At 37.8% G+C, this 17650-nt stretch overlaps 1 protein-coding gene across 1 annotated transcript in view; it reads right to left on the minus strand.

Annotated features, from left to right (window-relative positions):
* TENM4 (teneurin transmembrane protein 4) overlaps positions 1–17650 on the minus strand; it is a 1176249-nt gene that overhangs the window by 96476 nt on the left and 1062123 nt on the right. The window contains exons 19-20 of the mRNA XM_051987214.1: positions 8387–8506; positions 267–528 (exon numbers count right to left, since the gene is read on the minus strand). Coding sequence (XP_051843174.1) covers positions 267–528; positions 8387–8506 — 382 coding nt within the window. The remainder of the gene's footprint in view (positions 1–266; positions 529–8386; positions 8507–17650) is intronic.

Below are 17650 nucleotides of genomic sequence, written 5' to 3' on the forward strand. Positions count from 1 at the left end.
AAAATATTTTCTATCTCCTCATTACTTATGGTCTAACTCAGAAGCTCTTCCCTTTTCCCTCATTAGCTTTTTGCATCTTCTGAATAGACATTTCATACCTATCATTGCCACAATGAAGTCATGTTCTTTCTTTTTAATTTTTTAAAATAGTATAACCTCAGCATCTAGTAATACTAGGAACATTTAATAAATGTTTGTTGAACTGAATTGCCTTGAATCTCTAGCACTAACACCCTTCCTCTATCTCATCTGCCACGGTTTCATACCTGGATTTCAGGAACAATAGGGCCTTTCTCTGCACAGGAACTTGCAAAGGCCGTCAGGGGGGATGGAGAGACGATAGGGTTGGGACGGGCAAAGTTGCTGAGGTCACAGCTTGGGATCTCATTCTCCTCATGTCGCATGATGATGGTCTCCATGACAAAAAAGCGGTCCCATGGGAGCCAGAGTGTATGCTCTTGAGTGATGAAAGGTGCTCGCTCAAACCTCAGAATGATGGAGATCCCACCATTTGTCACCAAATCAAAGCTGGAAACAAAAAAAAAGGAAGAACTACAAATCAAGTCCTAATAGGAGGGAAAAATCCCATGTTACAGTTTTGCTTCAAGTGCAAATCAATTCTAGTCCCCCTGCTTCCAAGAGGAACATTCATTCCATCAGATTCAAAATAATGTTAAGTCAATGTTTCCTGTTTTTATTGAGTGTGACATAATTTCCATCATTCTAGCAGGTGACTCAGATGTAAGAAACTGGTTATGAAATGTCAGTGTGTTTGGAAATGATTCCCTCTCCCCTCGTCCTTCCTTCCCCAAAAGAATAGTTCATAAGTTTGTCACCTGAAAGCTAGGCTCAGGTAATCCTTGAAGATAAGGCAGCTTTAGGTGTTTAAGTGAAATCCATTCATTACATCGGTCAACTTAGAACTGCAGAATCCCAGTATTAGAAGGATCCTCAAAGAATACTAGCTCAGTCCTTATCGGAGCAGAAATTCCCGTAACAACAATCCTCACAAGTGATCACCGAGCCTTTGCCCAAGACCAAGAGCAAGGAAGCACTTATGGAGAGTGATCATTACAAAAAAGCTCTTCTTGGAATTTCTTATTCTGCTATATGATAGCTTCCACTTAATACTTGCTGTTGTGCCTTCTAGGGCCAAATAGAGAAAGCCTAATCGCTCTTCTCATGACAGACTCTCAGATAATTAAAGGTAACAATAAATTTTCTCTTCTCTAGGCTAAACATCCCCAGCTCCTTCAACAATCCTTAGATGGCAATGCTCTCACCATGCTGGTTGCTATCATTTGGCCAGTATCCCTCCTGACATGGGCTAGTAGGATTGGGGCTAAGCAGATACACTCAATTGATATGTGAGGGTCCTTTGTTCACCATATGTTTCCAAGGCTCTATTTAATAATTTGACTTTAATATGATTCCATCACTTTAGACCTTCATTGCTAATACAAAACCTAGACTCATTTTCATGCTTATTCTATTGTTGGGAACTCGAATTGTCTGGTAGTCAGTTTTCTGGTAGAGAACCTATTTAACACTAGTTTGGCTGGTATGGTTTTTCTTGGTGTCCTTAATGCCCATTTCACTGCAAACATTAGGGATTTTTTCTACCATTTTATTTATGCCAGAGGGCCGAAATACTGCCTTTGGGAGACCAGAGAGGTGAACATGGGGAATAACAGATTTCATTCTATAGCTCTTTAGAGTTAGTTGCCTTCAGACTGGTGTGTGTATGTGTGTGTGTGTGTGTGTGTGTGTGTGTGTGTGTGTGTGTGTGTGAATGATAGTGTCAGGTTTATGATTCTACTTCTCTGACATGACTTCTTCCAAATCACTTAAGCCATGGAAAGCTCTGGGGTCTCACATGCATCAATAGATTCTCTAAATGTTAGCTTGGGGCAGTGCCTAAGGTAATACTCTAGGGAAATGTGTGTGTATGTATGTAGGTTTGGGAAAGTTGGGCATAAATCTATATAGTAAAAAAAAAAAAAAGAGAGAACACATAAATCACACTTGTACCTAATTTCATATTATTATTTTAAGAAGAGGGATAGTGTGGTTTAATGGATAGAAAGTTGGTCTCAAAGTCAGGAAAATGTGATTTCAAGTCCCATCTCTGACATAATGGATTGCTTAATGTGAGCTGAACATTTAACTTCCCCATGTCTACAGGTAATACTCTAAAGCTTTTAAGTGCAGAGGAGGGGCTGACCTGCTTAAGTAGAAGGAGCTCCCTTACCTAGGAGTTCCCCATACCAAACAAAGCACAGAACTTAGTCCCTGCCCATATTCTTTTCTTAAAGGGGAAAAAAATCAATCTGAGAATCTAGGTTCAAATTCTGCCTCTGTTACTACCTTTGTGTGTGACCACAAGCAAGGTTCTTCACTCTTATGTGACTTAATTTCCTCATCTGAAAAATGAGAGGCTTGGTGACATGATTTCTGAGGTCCCTCTCACCGCCAGATCTTTTGATCTCTGCCTCTGTAATTCTCTTTTCTCCATCCTGTTCATCTGGTGAAATAGCACTTTACCATAACAAAAAGCTTCCCTTAATGATCAACTTATGCCATTTGAATGTCACAAGACTACTAAGAGGTACATAGAAGGAATACTGCTATTTCCACTTTACATATAAAAAAGCTAAGGCTCAGAGTCACAGTGAATCGATGACACAAATGGGATTCTAGTCCAGGTCTCAGACTCATAGTCACTTAAGACAGAATATATTTATTGAGCACCTACTATGTGCAGCGTGCTACACTCAGAGCTCAGGGGTCAATGAGAATATCTTGCACCTTAGAAGTATTTAGCCAGCTTCTGCAAGTCTACACTACCAAGGAGTCTGTGTTGTGAAGCTCCCAGCTCCTTTATACTCAGGCTGCCCTTTCTTTTGCAAAATAATTTTTAATTTACTATCTTGAGTACACACCTGCACAATAAAACTAGTGACTATTGTCCAGAAGGCAAAGCTCACTCCCTACCAAAATTCTATTGCATTGGGACTCCAGGGAAGATGCTTGATTTGAAATACCAGTTGGGGCTTTCGTTTTCTAGACCTACTCTTTTAAAAAAGATTCTGAGAACTTGCTGCTGCTTGTCAGTGAGCAGAACAGCCTTTGTGTGTTGATGAGGACATTTTTAACAGTTAATTAGCATTTGGCCAGTGCTACAACCAGACAGGGAGAAAGCTCCTTTCATATGAGGTTGTGCATGAGAAAGGAGAAAGGACGGAACAAATGGGAGGAAAAATCCCATCCTACAAGCTCTTGGTGAGACAGAGACCTTCTGAGTTTATTCTTAGAAACACCTTCACTCCCACAGGGCAGGTATGGAGAGCTGCAGGAGGAGCTTGGCTCTAATGAGTCGGGGAAAAGCTCATTAATCTACAGGGAGAAATCTGGCTTCAGAATGGACATCAAATGTGACACAAACAGAGAGGCGTCGATCTCATACTAGGCTCAGGGAACTGAGAACCAACAGAGGTTGTAGAAAGAGAGGTTGCTGCTCATAGGGGTGCTTTGATGGAGCCTGCCCACCTGTCCACCTTGCAGAAAGCCATTCCCACCCCTCAGAGAACAGGGCAGAGATGGGAGTTATAGGGGGTCAAAAGATGATTGGAGTCCCATATCCAGCTCTCCCACTGATTCCCACTATGAACTAAGTTTACACCTTAGTGGAAAAGCTGCCCTGTCAACAAAATGGGGATATTTCTACCTGCACTGGACTTAAAGGTCCTATATTTGGGACAGATCTGGAGCTAGAAGGGACTTCCATTTTATCTGATTCCACTCATCTTAGAGATGGGAAAACTGAAAGCTAGGGAGAGGCCATGGATAAATGGCAAAGCTAGATTTTGATGTTGGGGCTCTGACCCCAAATTCAGTGCTCTTTCTTTTAACACTAGAGACTCTATATTCATTGAATCCCAAGGTCACTTATTTAGGATTGGGAGAAAAAATATTAGAGCTCCTTGAGTCCAACTTTTTCTTTTTATATATGAGGAAACAGAGGCAAAGAGAGGTAATATATCCAAACACAAAAGTAAAGGATTTTCAGACTCTTTTATAAGTATCTTGTACACAGGGATAGTTTCCTTATCTGTATGTGTAGCCCCAATGTCTAACACATAGTAGGTACTAAATAAAAATGTCACTGTTTGACTATCTATATCTAGGTATACCTAGGCTAGCTAAGTGATGTGGTGGATAGGATGTTGGACCTTGAGTTAAGAAAACCTCAGATAATTGGGAGAAATAAGAGCACACATAAAAGGGCACCTAATTCCTGGGTTGTTGTGAGGATCAAATCAGATAATATTTGTAAAGAATTTTATAAATTTTAAACTTTAAAGTACTATATACATATTAGCAAAGTCTTATTGTAGGAAGGATGTAAGGAGGGATAAGAAAAACTCTGGGGTTTCTGATCTGCTGATGGGGAAAAAGATCACTATGGTGAAGGAGCAGTGAATAGTAGGGCTAAAATGAGTTCATTTTAGTATACAAATGCTAGAAAGACTGAAAGGAAAGGGGAGGAAATATCTGAAAAAGTCTATTTTAATGAATTGTCCTTGCTAGTTTAGTATGTGTTTCTACTTCTTAATGGAGCATGTTGATGTCAGCCATCACTAATTTATAGTGCCATAAAACCCCCAAACAAACAAAATTTGTAGTAGGGGATTACCCCATCTTTATTACTTCTGAGGGGGAAATGGCAATACCTCTCGTGCCGTTGAATCCTGTTCCGGTTACTACATTTAAGAAGAGACATATATAAGTTATAATACATTAAAAGAAGGCATTCAGGATGATAACTACAAATTATGTCATACAAGGATAGGTTGAAGGAACTGGGGGAAGTTTAACTTACAGAAGATTTGGGGAAGGGGAGAATTTCTTTCAGTAGCCTGTTGTAATGGAGTCAATTTATTCTCTCTGGCTTTGTAGTTCAGTAATGATTATGAAGTAGAATTTAGTTTAATATAAGGAATAATATCTTATCCCTGAGAGTAAACCAAAGAATGGGCTGGGCTAAATCCAGAGGTAATGAGTTCCCCATCACTGGAAATCAAGTTAGGCTTGGAGGCTGGCTTTTAGAATTTGAAGATGAGATTTCTTACCTGGGTGAGGATTAGATTAGATGTTCTTTGAGGTCCCTAGAAACAGTTCTCATAAAGAAAGTGACCACATAAAACTGCTTTACTCTTAAGACCTCCTGAAGGCCTTCTCTCTCTGTGCAGGTATTGCCATCGAGTCCTCAATGGAACATTAACATAGGCAAGTTTTGCCTTCAGGAGATGTCACTTGCTGTCTGGGCCAGGAAGTTCATCAATTAAATGGGAAAATTCTTTGATCCCAAAGGAATGCTTGTTAACCAAAACTGACAGCCTTCCATTTCCTCTTGGAAGGTGCCTGAATGAGAAGGCATTTTTTTTCCTTTCACAAAAAATACTTGGTTCTTAACAGCCAATCACCCACTTCATTATCACCCTGGACAGGACAAACTGAAGCCTGGTAGTCGATTAAACAGGTGTTAAAAATCAATCAGGCTACAGCATTATCTCTAACAGGAGGGTGAGAAGAAAGTTTCTGGATACACGATTTAGCCAGATGGACCTTCTCTCACCTCGGTTTATTAAAAATAGAAAATTCATCATTACTGACAGGACAAACAGTACAGTCTCCATCCCTCTTCCAGCAAACAGTGCTTATCCCTGGTGTGGAAAGGAGGCATAGAGTAAAAATTAGAGCTGAACTCTCTGTACTAATGAGCTGGGCAACATTGGGGAAATCACTTCCTTATCTTTAGTTTTCTCATCTGTAAAATGGGGGATGATATTTTTAACTGACAGGGTTCTTGTGAGCAAATTGTGAATAAAGTATTTTTTTTCTCTTTCTTTCTTTTTTGGATGCAATGGGGAGTAAGTCACTTGTTTAGGAATCCTTGTTTCAGAGTTCTGGCCTATAAGATTTAGGCTCACAAAATTAGTAAGTGTCTGAGGCTCAATTTGAACTCAGATCTTCAAGCTTGGTGTTACCTAGCTTTGTTAGGTAAAGTGATGAATTTTAGAAATGTGAGATAGAAGTAGTAGCAATAATCACCAGCGTTTAGTTGTAAAAGTGCTTTGTTAATTTTAAAAAGTCTTTACTTTGTTTTCTCTAATGATACTTTTGCACACTTAAAAAAAAAGGTCAAGATTGTGCTATGAGCCTTGAAGCAATCTATGGATTCTAAAAGGCAGAGGTGTGGCAAAGGGTACCATAACATGATTCATAGCTTGGACAAATGCAGGGATGTGAGGGATGGTATACCAAGTTTGGGGAGCAACTACAGAAGAGAAATTTGGCTGGAACACAACTAGAAAGGGGACTAATCTGAAAAAGGAAGGTAGGCTAGAGCCAGAGTAGAAAAGTTTTTTTATGTCCTTGGATTTTTATCCTAAAGGTAAAGAGGGGGGCCACTGGGTATTTCTGAGGAGGGAAGTGTCATAGTCATATCTGATATGTCTCTCATCTCCCAAGATTCTATGATGATAAATTGCTAAATAAATAAACTACTGAGTAAAATGTGGTCCAATCAATGCCACAACCAGACCCTGGCCCATGAATCAATGCACCATCCGGAACAATTCTTGTAATAGCTTCAGTCTGGCAATTTCTGATGTAAAAGCATTTACAGCGGGAGCTGGGTTAGCTCTCTCACATAAGGAAGTGGATGACAATGACATTTTGTCTTTGCAAAGTGATATCAAAAAACACATTGACTAATGAGATAATTCAGGCTAATTCCAACAGAGTTGTGAAGGAAAGAGCGATCTGCATCCAGAGAGAGGACTGTGGGAAGTGAATGTGCATCACAACAGAGTATTTTCATATTTTTTATTGTTATTATTGTTTGCTGATTTGTTTTGTTTTTCCCATTTTTCCCCTTTTGGTCTGATTTGCACAGCATGATATGTGTGAAAATATGTTTAGAAGAATTGTACATGTTTATCCTGTATTGGATTATTTGCTATCTAGGGGAGGGAGGAGGGACAGAGAAAAATTTGGAACACGAGGTTTTGCAAATTTAAATGTTGGAAACTATCTTTGCATATATTTTGAAAATAAAAGCTATTATTATTAAAAAAAAAAAACATGTTGACTTGAGAGCTTGCATATGTGTGCCAGTCTATTCACCCTCTTGTCTGGACACCATTGTGATGAACGTTATGCAGGTGGTTAGAGTTTAGGGTGCATCTTACAGCCATTACAGGACTGTTCTTCTGGTTTGACTTTATCGCTGTCCTTCCTGTCCTTCAAGGGTGAGTATAAATGTCATCTCCTCCAGAGCCTTCCTTAGATCACTTCTTATCCACAGAAAATATTCTCTCTCTCTTCTGATCTGAGAGCCCTTTCTAACTTTCTCCTGTCTGCATGCATCATGCAATTCAATTCAATGAACATTTATTAAATGCAAGACTTGGGAGTCAGGTGACTTGGGTTCATTTGCCAACTCTGACTGACTCTTTTGTTAGAACAGAGGTTCCTAATCTTTTTTCATGTCATAGATCCCTTTGACAGCTCAATGACTCCTTCACAGAATGAATTTTTAAGAAAATATTCACAACTGAAGGAAATGTAAAATTTCAGTTAGAAGTTAGTGAAAATAAATATATATTTTTCTCTATCCAAGTTTAGGGATCCCCAGAAATCTATCCAAGTACCTTGGGCCATCTTGGGGATCCAAAGACTTCAGATTAAGAATCCCCATGTGAGAATGTACGCTTTTTGGGAATAAGGATTTTATTTGTTGAATGTACAGTGCCTGGTAATAATAGCCACTTCATGAATATATGTTGATTGATAATGTGATATTTGACCATAAGTACCACATGTAACTTTTCTGAATCTCGATTACTTCAACTATAAAATGGGGCTAATAATTCTTGTCCTATGGACTTTAATGTAGTCATTGTGAGGGAAATATTTTGTAATGCTTAAAGCTCAATATAAATGGGTGATATATATAATAGGATATTATCATGTAAGATGAAATAAAATATAAAGATTATCTCAATACTCAAAGACTATGAAAAGCATTTTTGTTTGATCATCTGTGTAAACAGCTTTTCTTATATTGCTAGAATATAAACTCCATGAAGGCAGATCCATGTCTTAATTATTTTTGTAATTCCCTCAGCACTTAGTGCAGCAAACAACACTTAGCAAGCACATAATCTAGAGTTGTTGAATGGAGGAAGAAATGAACTAATTCCGACCAGTTCACTTAAAAAAACCAATTCAGGATTTTGTTCTCTTAGTTCTATTAGTAATAAAAACAGTCAGAATAATGACAGAGCATCACAAAAACAGGCCACAGAGAATGCCATACCTGCCATCCTGTCTGCTGATGGTATACCCAAAGAGAGGGTTGTTGACAAAACTGATGTTTACACCAACCAGTGGAGTTCCATCAGACGTCATCACTTGACCTCGAATCACGCAGGCGTGTCTAAAAGGTAGAAAGAGGTTGGAGGGAGAAAAACAATGCTGTTTAATAACAAAGTGATCCATTGCAATTGTACAGTTAGGACATCGCTTGCATCTTCATACATTTATTAATGCACCTCAATCTACACGAGGGGAGAAACACAATCCAGTTAGGGCATAATTTCCACTCTAACTAAGCTCACAGTTTAATAGAGGAGATGAGGAACTCAAAACAACTATATCATCTGATGATACTTAATAAACACATGAAAGAAAGTATAAAACATGTGTGATCTTGGAGCTTGTTACTAATTAATGGGGAATCAGCACACAGATCCTGGGCAAAGCTATATTTTAGTGAAGCTTTACAAATTAAGAAGAAAATCACCACATGAAGAGGAGGGAAAGGCGTTTCAGGTATAGAGAAATGTGTGAGAAAAAGCATAGAGATGTGAAAATACAATGTTTATTCTGTGGGGCAAGAGAGTTTGAGTGTAGATTGGTTAATTTTAGGGTCAAGGAGGGGAATAACATGCTATAAGGCTTTGAAGGTAGGTTCTGGGCCTTAAATTTTAGGCAAAGGAATCTGAATATCACTTAGGGACAAGGGTTTGCTGGAACTTTTTTTGCTGAGGCAATTGGGATTAAGTGACTTGCCAAGGATCACATAGCCAAGAAGTGTTAAGTATCTAAATCCAAATTTGAACTCAAGTCCTCCTGACTTCAGGGCTAGTGTTCTATCTACTACAACAACTAGCTGCCCTTTGTTAATTTTTTAATGTGATCAATTACACTTTGGAAATCAGTAAATATGACAAATCAGGGCTCAACATATTATTTTGTTGATGTCTAGTTTTAGGAAAGTCAGAAAGAAAATGTTAATAATGCAAATTAAACATAAAAGTGTATCCTGCATACCTCCTTCTGGCTCCCCTCCCCCAAAATTGATTGTTAAATATTTACTAGCCTACCTATGTTTAGGAAGCAAGAGGGAACCATTAAGAATTTTTAAGTAGTAATGTGCACGACAAGATCTTCATGTAAGAAAAAGCATTCCTCAATGGCATAGGAGATGGATTGGGATGGGACAAGAGTGATGATCAGAAAGAGAGTAAAAGAAAGGTCGATTAAGAGATTACTGTGAATTGTACAAATAAAATAATTATAATGTCTATGTCCTTTTGGCATTGCTGGATTTATGCCGCAAGAAAGTTATTGATAAGAAAAAAGTCTTCACCTATTCCAAAGTATTTAAAGTAGCCATTTTTGAGATATCTAAGAACTGGGGAAAAACCCCAAAACTAGATGTCCACCAATTGAGGAACAGCTACACAAACTATGGCACACAAATGTAGTAGAATGTTACTATGCTGAAGAAGTTATGTGTGTGATGAATATAGAGAAGCACGGACAGATCTGTATGAACTGATGCAGAGCAAAGTAAGTAGAACCAAGAAAACATTATGCACAATAACTCTAACAATGTAAATGGAAACCTCAACACACCAAAAAATATAAATAAATATAACAAAATTGTAAAGATAAAGTGGGAATCCAATGAAAACACATGAGAAAACACTTTTGACCTACCCCTGTGGGGAGTGGGGGGAAGTTCACGGGTTTCACAACATTGCATGCTTTTGGACTTTCTCAACATCCCAATCAGTTGTGCTGACTTTTTTCTGACTCTCTAGAAAATCCTATTCATGATAGGTGATAGCTCTTGGAGATGGGGAGAGAAAGGCTATTATGGTGATGTAAGAAATAGAAATCATCAATAATTTTTTAAAAGAAGCCATTGCAATAGTCTAGACAGGCAGTAATAAGAGTCTGTACTATTGGTTAGTTTTAGGAATAGAGAGGTTGGGATAGATCAAAGGGAATAGATTTATAGCTGAAAAGGACCTTAGAAATCATCTAGTTTAAATTCATCATTTTGCAAATAAGAAAACTGAGATCCAGTAAAATGTAAAACGGGGATAACAACATCTACCTCCCAGGGTTATCGTGAAGATCAAATAAGATAACGTTTGTAAAGTGCTTAGCATGATGCATGGCATATAGTAAGGGCTATGTGGATGCTAGCTAATAATAATAATAATTATAATAACTCATATAGGTAATTAGGAGCAGGATCTGAATCCAGACCTATTATACCATGTCCTCTCATGAAATGCTCATCTTAGAGGTTACAGTTTTGAACAATTAATGCAGTTCACTCATGGACTATTGTTCTATGACCAAGTCTGGTTCCTTTACTTTTTTTTCCTGAAGCCTCATGGGATTAGAGAAGGATGAGTCATAATCTTCTTATACTCATAATATCTTACAGCAAGATTCCTCCTCAGGAGAACAACTATTAAGAGGTGTTTGTTTGCAAATATCTCCTGCAGAGTTTAATTTTCTGGAGATGCTAGACATTACAGTGAAAAACCAGATATTAATAATAATAACTCACATTTCTGTGATGCTTTATGGTTTAAACAGGGTGTGACTCTCAGGAACACGAAGAGACAGACAGTACAGGTAGGAGTGCACAAGTATACAATGAAGAAACTGAGTCACAAAATGAATTTGGAAGACAGTTATTCTTGACTTGGCAATTCACATCCAAAAAACCAAATGGCCCAGAGAAAGATGGTTGAGCTTCTTTGTCTCCAGTTTTTGAAGTAGCAGGAGAAGATGCCCACTTTTGAAAGGGTCAACTCTGGATCCAAGAAAGAATCATAAAACCTTAGAGGGGGGAAAGATCTTAGAAGTTTAATTCACTTATTTTTACAGATAAAGAAAATGAAATCCAGAGAGATTTCGTTCTCAGTTTCACATTTCTGGAAAGGAATTGATAAGCTGGATCATGTCCAGAAAAGGGTGACCAGGATGCTGAGGAGACTGAAGATTATGCCATATGGAAGATGAAGGAACTGGGAGGGCAATGATTGCTCTCTTTAAAAATTTGGAGAGCTGTCATATGGAGAAGGAATGGCCTTCTCTTTGTCCTCCAAAGCAGAATTGGAGGCAATGGGTAGAAGATGAAAAAGGGCAGAGTTTGACTCAGTATTAAGAACATCTTCCTGATGACGAGAGCTGTACAAAAGTGCTAAGGGGTTGCCTGGTCTCTGGACCTTCACCATCCCTGGAAGCATTCCAGCTTGTCAATGTTCCAAAAGACAAATTTGCACTCCTGGCTTCCTGTGTTCCTCGATACAGCTGAGCACTGGGCCTCCTTTATTGACTTATACATTTCAAATAAATCTGTCTTTCTTCAGTGTCAAGTAGCTCTTAGCCAAGTCTACCTGTCATCTCCCTTCGTGCCCTCCCAGGGACTGTAACAATTGCTTTATTTACACTCTATGAGGAAAACGGGCTCCCCCAAGGCACATATTTTCCGAAGAATAGTAATAAAGAGGCCTGGACAGCATGCATAAATTTGGAGTCTGTTAAAAAGGCCCGAGTCTCAGGCCTTGCATGATTAGATCCTCAAATCTTTACTTCCCTGGATGATAAACCTGTCCCTGTTTAGGGGGAAAAACAATTAACACCAGGCTTGTAAGCAGCTGGCCTCTCCAGTGTCAACTTGTCCTTTCTGGAGGCAAGATCGACTACCCAGAATGCATCAAGCCCCCCAGGAATCTGCCTAATGCTAATTTCATCAGCCATTTCCTTCCCAAAGACCTTGGTCTCAATGCAATTACACGGCAAGTGAACTAAGTGGCGTGGCCAGTCCCTCATCTCACCTGGGAGGTCTCCCGATCTATTTATGTGAAATTATCTCTCCCATTAATGGGGAAGACTGATACCATCTATCATACTTCAACAGCACCGAAATATGTTTCCTGTCATTGAGGAAAATGGAATTGCTCCTTGTTGGAACTACCTCGTTTTAAGCACTGTGCAGGAATTAGAATTGGGGATGGTATCCAGAAATCATCAATTCTTTCATTTTACTTATGGGGAAATTAAGTCTCAGAGATAATAAGTATTTTTCCTAAAGTCACATAGATATTAATTCTGAGAGCTAAGTTGTGAATTGCAATTATGGAATCCTAGATATAAAATTAGAAAAGATCTTAGAAATACTTTAATCCAATTTTCATTTTACTTATGGAGAAACTTAAGTCTTAGAGAACCTAAGTCTCAGAGATGACAAGTATTTTTCCTAAAGTCACATAGATATTTTGAGAGCTAAGTTGTGAATTGCAATTATGTGATCCTAGATATAAAACTAGAAAAGATCTTAGAAATAGTTTAGTCCAGCTTTCATTTCACTTATGGAGAAACTAAGTCTCAGAGATGATAAGTATTTTTCCTACAGTCACATAAATATTAATTTCTGAGAGCAACATTGTGAATTGCAATTATGGGATCCTAGATATAAAACTAGAAAAGGCCTTAGAAATAGTTTAGTCCAGCTTTCATTTCACTTATGGAGAAACTAAGTCTCAGAGATGATAAGTATTTTTCCTACAGTCACATAGATATTAATTTCTGAGAGTAACATTATGAATTGCAATTATAGGATCCTAGATATAAAACTAGAAAAGGTCTTAGAAATAGTTTAGTCCAACTTTTTCAGTTTATAGCGAAGGAAACCTTGGCTCAGTATGAATAGGTGACACAGACAAATAGATAAATAGCAGGGTTACAATTTTGAATTAAAGCTCACTGTCTCGGAATTCTATTTTACTTTCACTTAGTGAATCATGAACAAACCTCTGCTCCACATTCTCTCCCAGATTTCCTTTAGTAGTCTAATCCTCTAGGTTCCAGGTACTGCAATAATAGCAACTCTAGGGGCAGTTTTACTTTTTGGTTTGTCTCCACCCCTCCCTTTCTTGGCTATACACACATGAGTCTGTCTTTCCTCTTTACTTTTCCTTGGAGATTTTCCTATAATTGATAGAATGCTAAATCAGGCCTGGATTGGTCTCATGTAACCTCCATGAAAGCAGACTAAAGAAGAGGAAATTTTAGATCAGCTTCCTATGAAGTAACTGTGCGTTTAGATGGAAGATTAAGTTGACTTCCACCCATTCCCCTGTGGGCAATAGAAGGCTTCTAGCCAACCAGGCTTGTGGCCAAATCCCAAAGCAAAACACAACCATCCTTTTTTTTTTGGTCTCAATAGAGCTTTTCAGAAAAGAAACAACTGCATCTCAACATTTAGCCATCACAGGAAAAAAGACATGGGAGTGACCTTTTAGAAAAGGCACCAGAAATGTATCCCCCTTGGTTTTCTTTTGTTTAGCTTAGTTGGAAAACATTTAGCCTGTGGGGGGCTTTCTTCCTCCCTCAGCCTAAGAAATAGGTCTGACGGTATCAAAATGGCGAACTGACTGCATCAGGTTCCATTACCATAGCACAAGAGTCCTATCATCTTGTCTTCTTCATATTCTTATATTTTTGGTACTTGTATTGCATAGTGGAGGTTTCAAACTCATTGATGAATGCCGCTATGACATTCCCAAGTGTGCCCAGAACCATTTTGTCCTAAGCTTCTTTTCAGGTCTAACATTCCATCTTCTGGGTTCTAACATTCTATGTTCTAAAGGCCTTTCTAGATCTAACATTACCTTTTCTGGGTTCTAACATTCTGTGTTCTAAAGGTATTTCCAGGTCTAACATTCCAGGTCTAACAAAAATCTAACAGATTTTTTTCTGAGTTCTAACATTCTATGTTCTAAAGATCTTTCTAGGTCTAAAATTACCTGTTCTGAGTTCCAACATTCTATATTCTAAAGGCCTTTCCAGGTCTAACATTCTATTTTCTGACTTCTAACATTCTATGTTTTAAAGGCCTTCCTAGGTCTAATATTCCATTTTTCTGGGTTCTAGCATTCTATGTTCTAAAGGCCTTTCCAATCTAACATTCCATTTTCCTGGGTTCTAAGATTTTATTTTCTAAAGGCTCTTTTATCTTCAACATTTTATGTCCTAAAGGACTGATTTTAGGAGCTTTAATGTTCCGTGCTTTATGTTACAGCATTCTGTGTTCTAAGATCTCTTTCAGATTTAATATTCTATATTATTGGGTCCTTTTAAACCTTGATATTCTCTGATTCCATGATGCTCAAATACACTTTAGCCTTTAAATTCTACTTCTGGCTTGAAGGTTCCCTGGAGGTTAAGGAGAGAAAATTGCCAAAAATATACTAAAAAAATAAAAGGCAGCTAACCTAATAAGGCCCTCTGCAATCTACACAATACCAGTGACTCAGTGCAAAGTGCTTGGCACACGCCAGACAGCTGGGATGCAAAATACACAATTAGGCTGGGCAGGGACTTGCCAATAAAACTAACACCAAAATGGCTGGTGTCAGACCAAGCAGAATTTCAACAGAATACTATTAGAACAACTATACATTCAAGAATTTGCTGCAGCCATTTCTCAAGGAGGGTTGATAGATTCGGAATCAGGGAGAAAAATCTGAAATATGACAAACAAGCAAAAGGACCCCTTTCCTCAAGCTGACAAGATAGGGAGGAAGCAGTGCAGACTGAGAATTGATGATAATAGCAGTTCGTGTTTGTCTATTACTCGACTGTTACAAAGCACTTTGCATATATTATCTAATTTGATAATAACAGTAATGATCATCATAGCTTACATTCCCCACAATACTTTTAAGTTTACAAAGAGCTTGCCTTACAACAACTCTCTGTTACAATTACTCCAAGAGTGCAAATACTATTATCTCTATTTTTACAAATAAGGAAACTGAGGCTTGGAGAAGTTGAATGACTTGCCCATGGTTTTAGAACCAGAATTCAGAAGTAAGTCTCAATGCTCAAAATAATGAACTGGGAGTCAAGGACTTTTTTTTTTTTTTAAGTCAATTATTTGTATCTGTCCCCAATTTTTTTTTTTTTTTTGGTTTGTTTTGCAAAGATGCAGGAATGATTTGTCATTTCCTTCTCCAGCTCATTTGACAGATGAACAAACAGATGAGCAAAGAGGGTTAAAATATTTGCCCAGAGTCACACAGCTAATAAATACCTGAATCTGGATTTGAACTCAGCTCCTTCTCTATCCACTGTGTGTACTACCTAGCTGGTCACACAAGGGTCCTTTACTCTTCTGCTAATATTCTATATGAACTTGGCTGGGCTTGTCTGTCCTTTGGTCTCAGATTTCTCTTCAAAGTCAAGGAATCAAAATAAATGATCATTAAAGCCTTTCCAAAGGATCTGGCCTTCTATGTGTTCCTAATAGAGCAGAGTGCAAAAGGTCTTTTCAACCTACTATAATTTGAATAAATAAGAAAATAAGAAACAAAATAAATTTGTTCTGGAATTTTAGAAAGTATAACTGCTTTGATTTCCTCCCCAACTCCCCCCACCCCTGCAATACTGCTGTACAAATGCATATAAAGTTTTAAAATAATGCTGGCAATTAAGTCCAATGTTTTATTCAGTGCACATTACTTAAGCTGACGAAGGAAGATGATGGGAAGAAAACTTCAGCTTTCCATTAAATTTTTTTTAATGAAAGCAGCTAATTAAGCCAGTATTCAAAGGATCTGAATATTCATTTTAGGATTTGAGGTAGGAAAAATAATTCTAAACTTTCCACATTTGAAAAATATTTGTTACTAGAATGTCACTATCGATTATGTAAATAGTCCCTATGCATTAAGTGTGTAACAGATTTATGTGCAATATGCATTCAAAGTCTTTTTTAAAAAACAAAACAAAAAACAAGGATTTTGCTAATTCAAGCATGGTGGAAGATAATCTGTCCAATGTTCTCCAATCCATTAAACCAATCGCTTTTTCCTTCCATTTCTATGGTTCTGATAACCATCGAGATGAATTTTAGGGCAAAGTGAACTACTTCAGGGTTCAGGATGTGCTCTTTCCATATTTCTAGTTGCCTACATTTAGTAGATAATCTAAATAGGGTTTGTTGCATTGAATGGATTTGTTGAACTTCTAATCAGATCTTGACATCTATGTTCTCTTCTAGATCCCATCCATCCTCAGCTTCCTGATATTGCATTCTTAGAGTCCTGACTAATATTTACTGGCATTCTTCCTTTATCTATCTTATGGTTCCTCTTCAGTTCCCTCCCCCAACCTCTTAAGGGAAGAGTTATAGTTTAAAGACATCCACGTCCAATTGTCTCACAAGAGCTATCTTAATAGAATTTCAGATTTGGGCACAAGGAATGCTGTAACTTGATGATTTTATAGACCTAAAATGTGGATATGAGAATGTTTCATATGTAAGTACAGCTCTCAGGGATTAATCAGTGTTGGTCTTTATGAGATAATAGGTCACCATGGAGAAAAAAATCAGATTAGGTGGCAGGATAACTTGAACTAGTTGAAGTTCAACTATGAATTTAGGAACTAACCAGCTGTGCAACTTCAAGCAAACCATTTCCCCTTTTCTGGGTCTCAATGTCCTCCATTATAAAATTCTTTCCAATTCTAACATGATCTCTTCCTATAATAGACTGTAAACTTGGCCAATGAATTAGAAGCTTTGGACTGAGACATTCTCTGAGGGAATCTTCATTAGGTAAAAGAGAAAGGATGAAATGCAAATGCGCCTATTTGCCTCGTGTGTGACATCTACTTTTGTCCAAAGGCATTCTGTAGGGAAATAAGGAATTGGACAGGCAAGAGTTGATGGGCTGTTGGGAGCAACAAAATTTCTCCTGATGTGGAAGAAAAAACTGGTCTTCAGACCTTGGAATAGAGATAGAAGATCAAATTTACACCAGAGTCAGAGAGGAGGTGGTCGATGATGTCAACTAGAAGAGAATTCTAAGAATTTGGGTTATACTATAATTTACTAGAAGTCAGATTGGGACCAGAGCTAGTACAAGTATGAAATGTCTGGGCTAGCCCAAAATAGGGAAAGCCAGAGAAGTTAAATCAAGATGGTGGCTCAAGGCAGAGTAGTGTTATAGGATGGTCATTGATCTTGGAGTCAAAGATTTGGATTTGGATTTTGGATCTATTATTTAACAAGCTTCTCTTCTATTCAATGAGCCTCATTTTTTTGCTTTGTAAAACAAGTAGGTTGGAATAGAAGATATCTTTTAAAAAGAGAAAGCTTTATAATCTTACAAAACATACTACCTTTTGTCTTTAAATTACCTTCATTTCACAGTATATCACTATATTGCCCAAAGAGCCATCCCTTAAAACAAATAAAAAA

The sequence above is a fragment of the Antechinus flavipes genome, chromosome 3 (genome assembly GCF_016432865.1).
Source record: "Antechinus flavipes isolate AdamAnt ecotype Samford, QLD, Australia chromosome 3, AdamAnt_v2, whole genome shotgun sequence".
Taxonomy (NCBI): Eukaryota; Metazoa; Chordata; class Mammalia; order Dasyuromorphia; family Dasyuridae; genus Antechinus; species Antechinus flavipes.